The following is a 12,551-nucleotide window of genomic DNA, read 5'->3' on the forward strand; positions in this document are numbered from 1 at the left end:
CATATTATGACATTACTTAGGAAATAAATTGTTCATCTTCAAAAAATATAACCTATTGTTTTAACTGTATTAGTTAACAAATAATAACAGCATACAATGGCAACCAGTCGATTAGAACGAATTGGGACTATTTTTAGCAGGTAAGTTATAAAAACAATTCAGGAATAATGCGTTATTACCTTGGCCGATTACAATTTATAAATAACTGTTTCTCTTTTTAAAAATAATTTGAAGCGGGAAAATATTAGTAACGTTAATAGAACTTATTCCATACATGCTTTTGTATTATTTATTAATACGTCCTGACTATATAAACTTTTAAAAAACAACTCATTCATAAGTTCTAATATCGAATATTATTGACTATTAAAAATGTCAAATCTTAAAAAGTCCGCGAAATCCAAGTTCATATCAGAGGACTTGAGTGATTTTATAAATGAGTCTCAATTTTTAAACGATTCACCAAAAACTAAAAAGCAGCAGAAAAGACAACGGAATGAAACTGTTGAAAAAGATACTGCTAACTTAAGTCTTCATGCAAGTGTTATTAAAAAGAAAAAAATTAATGAAGGCGTTGAAGCATGTGGAGAGTCGAGGCAAAAAATACTCAATGTAATGAGTCATCAACTGGAATCAAGGTGAGACTATATAAAATTTATTACAATATTTCCTTTTTAAATAATATTTCTCACACTCATATTGATTTTAATATTTTTTATTTCAGAAAACAAATTAATGAAAATTTATTAAAAAGTTTGTCCGAAGTTCTTACTCACTTTGAGACAGATTATAATGCCTTGAAAGAAAATGAGCAGAAGATAGAACATCTTACTGGGTCATTTATGAAATGTATACAACAAGCCACTGCTGCTCATAAACAAAAACTAAGAGCTTTTAAAGAAATCCATTCCACCTTTAAAAAAGAGCAAGTGTTTTTATTTTTATGAATTATCATTTTTTAATGTGTTATAAATTTTATTGAGCATTAATATTTTAGATGTGAAGAAATGGAAGCAGAACAAAAAGCTGAAGTGGATAAACTAGGAGATGAATTAGAAGAGGATATTAATAAGTTAAAACAAAAATTAATATCAGAAACCAAGCGTAGTGGATGGGAAACTTTAAGAAGATCTTTCCTCCAAGCTATGCAGAATGACTTTTAAAGTTTCTTTTGATAAAATGTTACTGTTTGATTAATGATAAAAATAAGTTATGTACTTTGAATTGAACTTTAAATTAAATTATCTTTTACTAATTATATAAAAATAAAACAAACATTAAAAATGCTGTTGTTTAACATTTCATAAATAGAATGAAAATTTCATTTCCAGCTTATGATGGCACACCTGTACCATCTTACACACTTTCATCACCTTATGCACTTTTTCAGTTTAATGTGTGAGGTATACTTCTTGCAGGGATGTTATGTCATAAATTGAGGTACAATTCATCTTCAACAAGGTCTTATTAACATTTAAGTTTGCAGAATAAAACATTGTTTTTGATATAATTGTTGTATGGGGGGTAGGTTGGATATTGCTTTCAATGAATTAAAACGAAACAAAATGGAACACGATTAATGTAGATTTAATAAATAAAAACTCAAGAATGTTAAGTACAAATATTCTATATTGTTATTATTTCTTGTATCCTTTTCAATTTCCTCATTTTATTTGCTTTAATTTGACTCAGACTCGGTTTTAATGAAATAGAATCAAATAATTTTAAACCTAGAAGAAATGGCATTTTTATAATGATATATTCACTTTAGTTCGTAAAATACTCACATATCATCCCAGTCAAGGGAACTACAGACCCAATGAAATCATCGCGATACTGGCATTCTGGTATCACTATTCATCGAAATTATGGCGAACATTAATTCATTTTTAGCCATTTTTTTCTAACTTCAATAGATAAATGTAAAACAGTTTTTAAATCTTCTTCGGTTAAGTAATGATGGGTTAGTTTAGAACCGTTGGCCGTCCTGTTTAGTTTCAGATTTAACACATCCTTGAACTCTCGTATGTGTTTCTATAAAAATGGGAACAAGCGCAGATTGTACCAATATGTAAAGATAAAAATTTTATGAGTATCGCAAATTATAGACCTGTATCCATTTTTTCTATATGTCCAAGATCTTTGAGAGCTTAATCTATGTATAATTTTTCAAGAAACTAGGAAGAGGTAGGGCTGGCAGCAGCATGGTTTTGGTCTGATACGAGTATATACACTACCACAAATCTATTGGCATATGTCATTGATTTTATTGAAAGTGTCGATTACAATAAGACCGTCAGTACACTTTACACAAACTAATGAAGTCCTATGAAGTAAATGATACATACTCATTAATAAAATATTGGAAATTGGTGGAAAATATTACATTGGTACTAATTATACCTACGGTATGGTAAGATAAGAGATCTTACTTACGTACTTACATACTGTAGGTATTGTATATACTATTACACATTCAACACCGCTAAATTTAGAGTATAGGTATTATATATTCGTATTCAAAATTACGAATAGTAACCCCCCTGGCTGTTATTCGGCTGCTTCACTTGCGTACGGTTTTATAAAAACAAGGTAATCAATATGGATAAAAAAATACGATCATGAAAATTTTAGGCACTTTTTATTTATATTTCTTTGCATTATTTTTACCTATGGTCGTTTTGCAGAATCATTAACTACTACTTTCTTTATTTTCAGAACTGAGGGCCTACTTTTACGTGGAGCGATGAAACCAGACGATAGACCATTATGGTTCGATATTTACAAAGCATTTCCACCTACAACGGAACCAAAATTTGCAAGACCAAAACCCGAAAACAAGCCTATTAAACAAATTCTTTATAAAGAAGATATCCTCAGAGCGTATGTATACTAAATAGTAAAAATATTAACCCAATATTTTATACGTTTTGAATTTATGCACTGATATCTGCTTATTTCTTTACACAAAGGAAATTTCATGCGAAAGGACATGGATTAAGTTCGAACATGTTTAGTTTAAATGAAACATATACGAAGAAGCTGATACAAAAGTTCGAGCAATTGAAATCTGAGAGTATTACTGAAGACGAATTAATTGAAAAATGCGTCGCAGCTGTTGGTAGTGAGCGACAAATGGAAGCTACGAAAATTACAACGATGAATCCCGACTCCGTGTCCTCCAAAGTTTTAAATGAAGCCAATCTTAAAAATATTTTCAAAGAATAGATAATGACTATGTCTGCATTTGTATTAGGTACCTTTAGATTGTTAGTGTATATTTTATTTGTTTTTACATAAATTGTAATAATTAAAAACTAGATTTATCAAAATAAAAAAGTGGTTTTATGGCGGACTTTAATTTATACTTTATTTAATTGTGTTTGGGAACCATAATGACAATCATATTTTTATATGAATACTGTCAAGCACGTCTTCTTAGAGAATAACTCGCAAGTTCATATACATCCCTTGAGATTACAGCCTTTTTCCTATAACTTCTTCTAATCATTCAGTGTTCTTGCCACACATTTATGGAACTCTCTCTCTGGATATACTTTAAACATTTGAATAATCCTAGCTAAAAATGTTTTAAAAATAAACAGAAATTAGGTGTTTATATTAATTAAATATATTGCAGTTCTTTTTTCTTGACGCATTGTTTCCGAAAAAGTCAAGAAATAAATAATCTTCTTTATTGTGTTTTGGACATGGTACTACGAAATAAATCAATAACTTATAACGCCTAAATACTTATAGGTAAATAAGCATATCTGCGTATAAGCATTGTCTGAAACAATATTTAGAAAAGTACCTATATTATTATGAGATATTAACAGATTTGATGGCGAAATTAGTTATCTTGTTGACATAAACAGGCTGAGGCTATCGTGATATCAGCTATTCAGGGCAGCGAATAGTATGCATCAACTAAGTATAAAGGATTGTATTAATTGTTTTAATCTATAATATTGAAACGCCCGCAGGATATTGAAAAGTAGATTTTTTACCAATTTGAAAAATTGTTATAGATTATTCACAGTACCTTTTGTTCCGAGCTATGAACTACTTACCGTGTGTTAGTAATCATTATCTTATCTTCAAAAGATAAGCCTTCAACCTCTGAATAACACACCTACATTGCATTACATTGTGAGTTGGGTGTACCTTTTGATACTTGTTTGTGGTGAATATTATAAATTAAAAATGGGAAAAACGAAACCAATTTGGTTTTATCTCGCTGTGGTTTTAGGTAAGTGCGTCAGAAATCACTGTATAACTTTTCTAGACATAATTAATAAAATAAGCAGTTTTCAGTCGTTTTTTTTTATTATTGGTGGTGTATTGCGTACTCTATTTAGTACTATTAGTATTAGTAAGCGTTTTAGTTAAATGCATGATCAACCAAGCAATGTTAACTTATCTGTAATTGAAAATTCTTATGAAATTTATGTATTCGGATTTATTCGTAATATATATATATATTAAAATAATCTAAGAGAGAGTATATAATATCCTGCTAAATACATATAACCTAAACCGCATAATTGTTTTCAAAAAAGTGATGTGAATTTTTATTTATTTTCAGTCATTCTAAGTACCCTTACACATGAAGCTGACGCTAGAAGAAAAATTCTTCGGGGTAGACGCGTGATGACTCGTACCTACTATCGTGAGTCATTAGTTGTTTTTATATAAATATCTTAGCAATGAACATATGAAGTATTTATTAGACAAGAGATAATGACAATGTTCTATGGCGTATCTGTGTGCTATGGCGCAGGAAAATTATAATAAACAGTGTACTTATAGTATAAACGAAAACACACGTTAACTTAACGTGCTTTCCGAGGCATGTAATACACATTGTAAATATGACTTTAAAAAAAACAGTCAACTACTGACAATTTATTTTTACTAAAGCCAATAACTTTGTATAGCTTTTGGCAACATATTGTAGACGTTAGAATTTATATAGGTACTTAAAATGTGCACATGTTCATAAAACACTATTTTGTCGTCGATTACCCTGCCCTTATACCTAATGAGAATCCACTAGATCTTAGGTAAATCAAAAATCTGTGAAAAGTACCTGTTACATGCATACAAAAAATTATAATTTTACACTTTACAGATGGGAACGCGGTACCTGCATGGGCTATAAGTTTGATGGCGGGAATAGGAATGTTAGTTATTGGAGGCATACTGTACGGAATCATGAGGAAAATTGTGCTTGCATCTGAAACTGGTTCTCTTAATACTTACCAGCCTACTCTGCAACACGATAACAGCGTTTAATATATTTTATAAATATAATCATTATTTTAACATTTTGTTTGTATTTTTGTGTTAAGAAATAAAAATAATATTCAAAGTTAGATTTATCTTTATTATCTGTAAATACAATTGGATGTAAGTATAATAGATACTTCATTAACAAAATCATGTCATTTTTACGATATTTTTAATAATCTGTGATACGTGAAATATGAATTAATTAAAGAACGGCTGTCATTTAAAACTCTCTGCGGTGATACTTGTCGGGATCGAAGTATGAGGTGACAACAACACGATTACTGAATTTTCGACCTGTAAGAGTTTGTTGCGCTTTCTGGCAATCTGCGATGCTATTGAATTCGACGAAAACCTGTCAAGCAAAATTTAGAAGTTATAAAAAAGTATAATTATTAATGCTAAAAATTTTAAAAGATTAAAATTTAATATACTTTTCCACATCCAGGGACTTCTACGCCCTCAATTGGCCTTGGAATTTCTATACTGCGCACACAGCCATACTTGTTACATTCCTCCCTGAAATTACAAATAAAAGGTTAATAAGTATTAATTAACAATCCAAACATCATAGAATTGCTACAATCACTACTAATATATTTATTCGCCTAATAATATTAAGTTACCCATACGACGAATACCCGAATTAACTGAAAATTTTCATGACATCCGAAAATTGTGTAAAATAGAACGCGCTTCTAACCTTAGTTGTACCAACTATTTAACACAATTAAAAAAAAACTAATTCTAATATAATTCTTGAAATTTGGGTACAATTCATGTAAAATAATCTGGTATAGTTCTAACTATGAAGCCTGGTTGACTTAAAATACAAGAACACCTAGAAAAAACTTGAAAATCACGAAAAAATATTTATTAAGGAAAATTTAAATAAATAGTCTTTAAATATATATTATAAGGGTTTTTGAATTAACCTAAAATTTAATATTATTAGAAGAAACTTTCAATTATGAGAATCTATTATCGAGAATCTGCACACTTACTATTCCTATTATAATTTTTAAACAAATCCGTCCTATAGTTTCTTTGTGATATTTTCGGGACATGACTCAACCACGCACTCCCTCCCCCACCAACGAAATTAGGTCCAAGATGTACGGCTTGTAAGTCATGGGACTGACTAGCTAATATACTACTTATAATAGTTAAACCTGCGGTTTCAGCCGCATAAAATTCTGCTCTTCACGAAAATCAGATGCCATTATAATAATACATACCTACTTAAATTATAGATAAAATTGTTTGGAAGCAACATTATTCGAGTGTAGAAGACTATGGCTCCAGTGTTACGAAAATGGCCGTGCTTGGGATTACTGACACATTTAATTATTCTAATTTATTAAGAAAAAAAATATTGTTGAATTTCTATATAAATGTATGTTAGAAAACTGAAACTACTAATTTTTTTGAGTTTTGTCCTGATTGAGGGCTATTATTTGTACCGAAACACTTAATAATTTAGTGTCAATATTTCATTCTTGACCAAGTATAGCAACACCATGTGGCCCTTAATATACATTATCCCTTTGGAATAGTAGAATTATTGTATTTATTTCAATAGCTAAACACTATTACATAAATTGTATTTGTACATTTTTATATTTATAAAAGAAGAACTTGCAAATAATGCTTGCCTACAAACTTGCGTCTTGAAATCGTAACCTTGCGGTGTAAGCATGCTTCGAAGCAAATTTCATCAAATTAATCTAAGTGGTTTAGCCGTGATATCGTACCAGACGGATAGAGCTATAAAATGAGTATAAAGTGTAGATGGTGTAGTATGGATGGTAGGAGCCGAGATGGCCCAGTGGTTAGAACGCGTGCATCTTAACCGATGATTGCGGGTTCAAACCCAGGCAAGCACCGCTGATTTATGTGCTTAATTTGTCTTTATAATTCATCTCGTGCTCAGCGGTGAAGGAAAACCTGTCACCTGCATGTGACAAATTTCATAGAAATTCTGCCACATGTGTATTCCACCAACCCGCATTGGAACAGCGTGGTGGAATATGTTCCAAGCCTTCTCCTCGAAGGGAAAGGAGGCCTTTAGCCCAGTAGTGGGATTTTACAGGCTGTTGTTGTTGTTGTTGAATCTAAGTGGTTTAGCCGTGATATCGTACCAGACCGATAGAGCTATAAAATGAGTATAAAGTGTTGATGTACTGACTTGATGTCCTCGAGGATGTCCTCATACTCCTCCTCGTCGCGCAGCTCGTCGGGCGTGACCATGTTGAGCAGGCACAGCACCTCGGTGGCGGGCCCCGCGCCGGCCAGCGTCAGCCCCGCCACCTGCAGCGTCACCGGCGCCGCGCCCGTCATCGCTGCGCACGGTATTCACGTTATAGACTCACTCACTAAAGGCCGACTCTAACCGTTGCCTCAATATCTTGCACGGTATTCACGGTATAGCGTCACTTACTAAAGGACTCTAACCGTTGCCTCAATATGTTGCATGTTGGAATACAACACTAGTTTAGAACATTAAAGGAAAATTCTCGCAATGAAGGTAAAACAGACGAGTCGATCGTTACTTAAAAGGGTGATTGTTATTTCTGGAGCCCTCGAATATTCTTTCTTGCATTTAATACATTATAAACCAAATTTTCGATCTTCTTAGCTGTTCAAATTAAAAATGGTCAATAACATTAGTATTTATGCTTTCAGATAAAAAGTCCTAATAATTATTAAGAGAAGGTCATATAATATTATAAATATAATACTTTTGTTATATATTCGTAGATAACCTATTACCATTACCTGGGTGTATTAATTTACTTTTCAGACTCTAAGCAATACCACAACAAATTACTGTTCTACACTTGTAACCTATTTTAAATTACTAATTACAGTAATCTAAAATTAATACCTATACGTATATAATTTTAGTTGATAGAAATTCCTTTAAATCTTAATGTATTTATGAGTAGTGAAATAACCAAAACCTACCTAAAGTGGAGTTCTTGGCTCCAATACTCGCGCGTTGAACAATTAATTTCTTATCACCCAGCTGCATACCATTCAGACCAGCAATGGCCTAGAAGATTTTTCATGAGTCAAATTTGTTCTCTTTTTAAGTATATACCACCTTAATACATTATTATTTTAAATGTACCTGATCAGTCATTGATATATCAACATATTCAGCGAAGGCATAGCCCTTACTGAGGCCTGTAGATGAATCCTTCACCAAGTTGAAGGCTCGCAGCTGGCCAAATGACATCAGGAGTTCCTTTACCTGTATATCAGCACTGACGTTAAATTGTGAAAAATAAATGTGCTGTGGTTTTTGTATAAATATTTAAATATGATATAATAAAGACTTTCTATTCTCATTTGTAAAATTTTTAGTCAACTTGTATTGTTCCCATTAACATTTGCTAAGCAAAGGCAGCAAACATATGAATTAATGTAATCTGACCTGTGTCTAGCCGCATGTTAAAATCAGATGTGAACGGAGGAGACTTGCCTTGGCGTGCCGACGTCTCGTTCAAGTACAAGACGTATAGGTGAGAATGAGAGACAACAGTGACACGCGGGCCGCGAATGTGCCAAATCTAAGCTAGGGAGGGGCAGAAAGCAAACTATATCAGTGAGTTGTTTCAGAATGTTTCGAGCGTGAATGCTCACGCTCATCCCAGATAGGGTACCTGAAAATTCCTGAAATGGAAACAAAAACGCGGCTCACTGCTGGCTCCACCGTAGCCCTGTCAACTGTTGAATCTCGCCCTGAAATGGCAGCGGCTCCTAGTTCTATGATATGGGAACTGACTAGACTATCCTAACTCGTTATAGTTTCGAGTCACTAATGACAGGATTGTGACTAGGGTATTTGCTCCAAAGGCACAAGATAACTTCTAATACCGGTTTGCCAGAACGATTTGGATTACATTTGAAATGTACGATGGACCGAGTACGATTAATGTATGTATATTATTACCCCCGATAAAAAACAAACTTCACCGAGAATGTGTTAATGTGGACTTGGTATCGACCTGTAACACATAATTTCAAATATAGTAGCCACATTTATTGAATGAGGTTTTCTACGTTTTTGACTAAACTGTCCCGCTTATAATATTGTTCTCACTAACATAAGATGCTGGAGTTGACAGTGTTTGTTATATATTATTTTGATAAATAATACATAATAGAAGTATCATTACAGATCAATTAAAGATATTATTATCATATAATGATTTGTTCAGTTATTATTGGTTTATTATTCCACGCATTAGACACCTACATATCGTTGAAATAATATTGGTAAGTTTTTCTGTTTCGTAACTTTCACTGTTTATAAGTTGAGGATTACAGTCTAAATATATATTACTATAGAATACAGCCATTATTTTCTACATAAATAGGTTTATTCAAAAGAACCTAAGGACTGTATTTGCATAATTTTCATATATATTATTTCAGTATAACTGAATAATTATACCATTTGAATTTCTCAAGGACACAGTGGATCACTTCACAATGTTATTATAAATATCTTGATATTTTTAAAATCTTACAAGAAAATTTACAAAAACATAATACCCAGCATCTTTGTTTGTTTTTAAGATAAATGTTTAAGATTTTTAGTTTTAACCTGCCTACTGAGATTATTACAAGTTTATGTTTATCCTATTTTGTCTCTTTTTATTAGTTCACGGTTTGTTCACGTTGCTTTTAAAATATTTAGTTTTTAAAATTTTTGTTTGATTTACGAATAATTCATTCGGATTATTTCACATGTTAATTTCAATGTTGAAATTGCAATGCACTGATAAATATTAATTCGTATAAGTCCTCAGCTAATAGGTACGCCTTAAACATGATTAACTTAAGATTTCTTATTCTATTTTTATGAGAATGGAAAATCTGAAAAATATGTAAACAAAATTGCTGGCTTCATTTGTGAAACATTTACTAAGCAATGTCTTATACAAATTAATTTTCTCAGTAAGATATTAATCGCAACGATAAATAGAACTTACTTGATCTTCATTCAGATAGTTAGGCAGACCACCGATAAAAATTTTGTGTGGTGAATCTGGAACTACAGTACTGATAACACCAGCTAAAAATGAATACAACTATTACTATGATTATTTCACATTTCTACTATAAATATCTTATAAAATACATTAATAATGTTAAGGGAAACTAAGATAAAATATTGCTTAGAGTCTAAGTTTCAAGTTTAAGCCAGGTATGTAATATATAAATATGCCTATATACATCTATATAATACGTGGACCTACCTGGAACATTTATCGCTGGGTTTTCAGTGCCAGGCATTGGTTGGTAGTCGTGAGGCCGCCGTATTTTTAAACTCTGACCTTTGAAGTTTATGCCATCAAATGCCATGGCTTGTGTGGTTTCATCAATAGATCTGAACTCAAGGAATGCAAAGTTTTTATCTAAATTAATCTGGCACGCAAGCACTGGGTTACCAGCGGCTTGCGCTAAGCCGGAAAGATGCATCTGTTGATTGAAGAACTCCATAGTTTCCTCTTCAGTAACACCAAATGGTATGTTGCCTACGTATAACCTACGCGCTTGACGCGTTATCGTTGAACCGACCACCGGCACTGCGGCTTGAGGTGTATCGGCGACTATGTTAGCTGGAATCTGTCCGGCCGCTTGCATTGCTTTGTATTGTAATGGAGTAATATGTTCAAATCCAGGCGGTGGGACATCCCAGTATAAGGATGGCTTGCGTCTGCGTGATCTTTTTGACGGTGACCTGGATTTACTCCTTCTCTTTTCTCGGCGTTCTCTTGAACGAGAACGTGAGCGTCTTCTTTCTCTTGAACGTGATCTGCGTCGACGATCTACGAAAACATATTACCGTTAAAAATGTGAAATAAAGTAACAATTTGAAAATAAATCTTAATAATAATTATTTATTTACCTTTGTCTTCACCCATTATTCTATACGGCTTAAAATTTGAATGGTAATCAAGAAAGTGGCTTACAATCAAGTAAAACACACTCAAAATGGCGTCGATTGTCGAATAAAGTTTTTGGTTGCTTCAAGTTTCAACGCATTCTCTCTAATTGTCAATTGCCAGTAAATAGGGACGCATTTCACAAAAAACGACTAAACAATTAATCGATTAACTCGATTAACTAATATTTTATAAAAATCGTTAAGAGTGTTTGTTTATAATTTGTAGTAACCAAGAGTTACTTATTAGCATTTTTATTAATATTAATATTATTACATCATAAAGTCAGCCTAATATCCACATTTAAAGAATGAAGAATCGTTAAATAGTCAATAGTTTACTTATAAATTCATAATAAAATATATGCATTAATTTCCTTGACCATATTTAATTATTCTTATTATGATAGTATATTACATATTTATATAAATTAAAACATTATAAATTTATCGTTATGCGTAATGGTTCGATAGTGTCACTAAATCCGTAACATTAATCATAAATATATCTGTTTCATTAAATGTGTGTCCTTAACATATAAATGTCCGCGTTATCAACCATAAAAGTAGGACTAATAATTAACAAATGGAGACTTTATTTTAAACGATTATATACTATACTTACAAATAAAATTACAAAAGTAATAACTTACACTAAGCTAAGTTGAACTATACAATATAGAAAATGTTTAACTCGAGAAAAATTTAGATTATTACTCAAATTTTATGAAATTAAATATTTTATTGATTATAAAATAAAATAAATTTTATTCTTAGTTTCCAATGTAAATTGAAAGGAAAGAAAAGAATTTTCACTAAGAATATATAACAGAACGAGAAGTGTACCCTCCCATAGTAAGATATGAAAATGATGTGTATAATATAATAATTAACAATAATAAAAATTGATTATTATTTATAACAGTAATCGATATTAGATAACAATTTGAGTTAATTACATATCGCATTGATAACCAAAATATTAGTTCCATCTGTTATAGACTGAATAACTATTAACCATTGATCAAATATATACAGTACCGTATTAAATTCTGCTGACGGGATAAATAAGGCTATAATTTGCATAAACTATTCCAGTTTATTATTCGATTTTCTTCTAACACGAGATTTTATTGCAATTTTTCATTTGCATGATGTGTCTATCTATCGATGTCGCTTAACCTACCGAATGATGCTTGTATACTCTTTGTGCGCGTCTTGACTCTTGGATCGTTGTCTACGGTACGGTCCTAGTTCAATCAAGTTAACTTATCAAATGTCAATTGTCATTTAGCTGAAT

General features: G+C 31.7%; 4 protein-coding genes across 4 annotated transcripts; 3 read left to right on the plus strand and 1 right to left on the minus strand.

The window, feature by feature from the left end:
• On the plus strand, positions 1 to 3,355 carry LOC124530029 (probable 28S ribosomal protein S23, mitochondrial). Its single transcript, XM_047104002.1, has 3 exons — positions 1 to 140; positions 2,719 to 2,883; positions 2,973 to 3,355. The coding sequence occupies exons 1-3, from the start codon at positions 97 to 99 to the stop codon at positions 3,226 to 3,228; spliced, it is 465 nt and encodes a 154-aa protein (XP_046959958.1). The 5' UTR covers positions 1 to 96; the 3' UTR covers positions 3,229 to 3,355.
• LOC124530028 lies at positions 147 to 1,409 on the plus strand. The gene is made up of 3 exons (XM_047104001.1): positions 147 to 638; positions 725 to 925; positions 998 to 1,409. Exons 1-3 carry the CDS (start codon positions 373 to 375, stop codon positions 1,161 to 1,163), a joined length of 633 nt encoding a protein of 210 aa, XP_046959957.1. The 5' UTR covers positions 147 to 372; the 3' UTR covers positions 1,164 to 1,409.
• A 618-nt stretch (positions 3,356 to 3,973) lies between the features above and the next one.
• On the plus strand, positions 3,974 to 5,378 carry LOC124529632. Its single transcript, XM_047103448.1, has 3 exons — positions 3,974 to 4,252; positions 4,589 to 4,672; positions 5,135 to 5,378. The coding sequence occupies exons 1-3, from the start codon at positions 4,207 to 4,209 to the stop codon at positions 5,296 to 5,298; spliced, it is 294 nt and encodes a 97-aa protein (XP_046959404.1). The 5' UTR covers positions 3,974 to 4,206; the 3' UTR covers positions 5,299 to 5,378.
• LOC124529631 (splicing factor U2AF 50 kDa subunit) lies at positions 5,369 to 11,377 on the minus strand. Its single transcript, XM_047103447.1, has 8 exons — positions 11,216 to 11,377; positions 10,563 to 11,135; positions 10,296 to 10,378; positions 8,426 to 8,548; positions 8,260 to 8,347; positions 7,481 to 7,634; positions 5,727 to 5,811; positions 5,369 to 5,647 (listed from the first exon to the last, which is right to left on the minus strand). The coding sequence occupies exons 1-8, from the start codon at positions 11,229 to 11,231 to the stop codon at positions 5,516 to 5,518; spliced, it is 1,254 nt and encodes a 417-aa protein (XP_046959403.1). The 5' UTR covers positions 11,232 to 11,377; the 3' UTR covers positions 5,369 to 5,515.
• Positions 11,378 to 12,551: the final 1,174 nt, after the last annotated feature.

Source organism: Vanessa cardui, chromosome 5, assembly GCF_905220365.1.
Source record: "Vanessa cardui chromosome 5, ilVanCard2.1, whole genome shotgun sequence".
Classification (NCBI taxonomy): domain Eukaryota; kingdom Metazoa; phylum Arthropoda; class Insecta; order Lepidoptera; family Nymphalidae; genus Vanessa; species Vanessa cardui.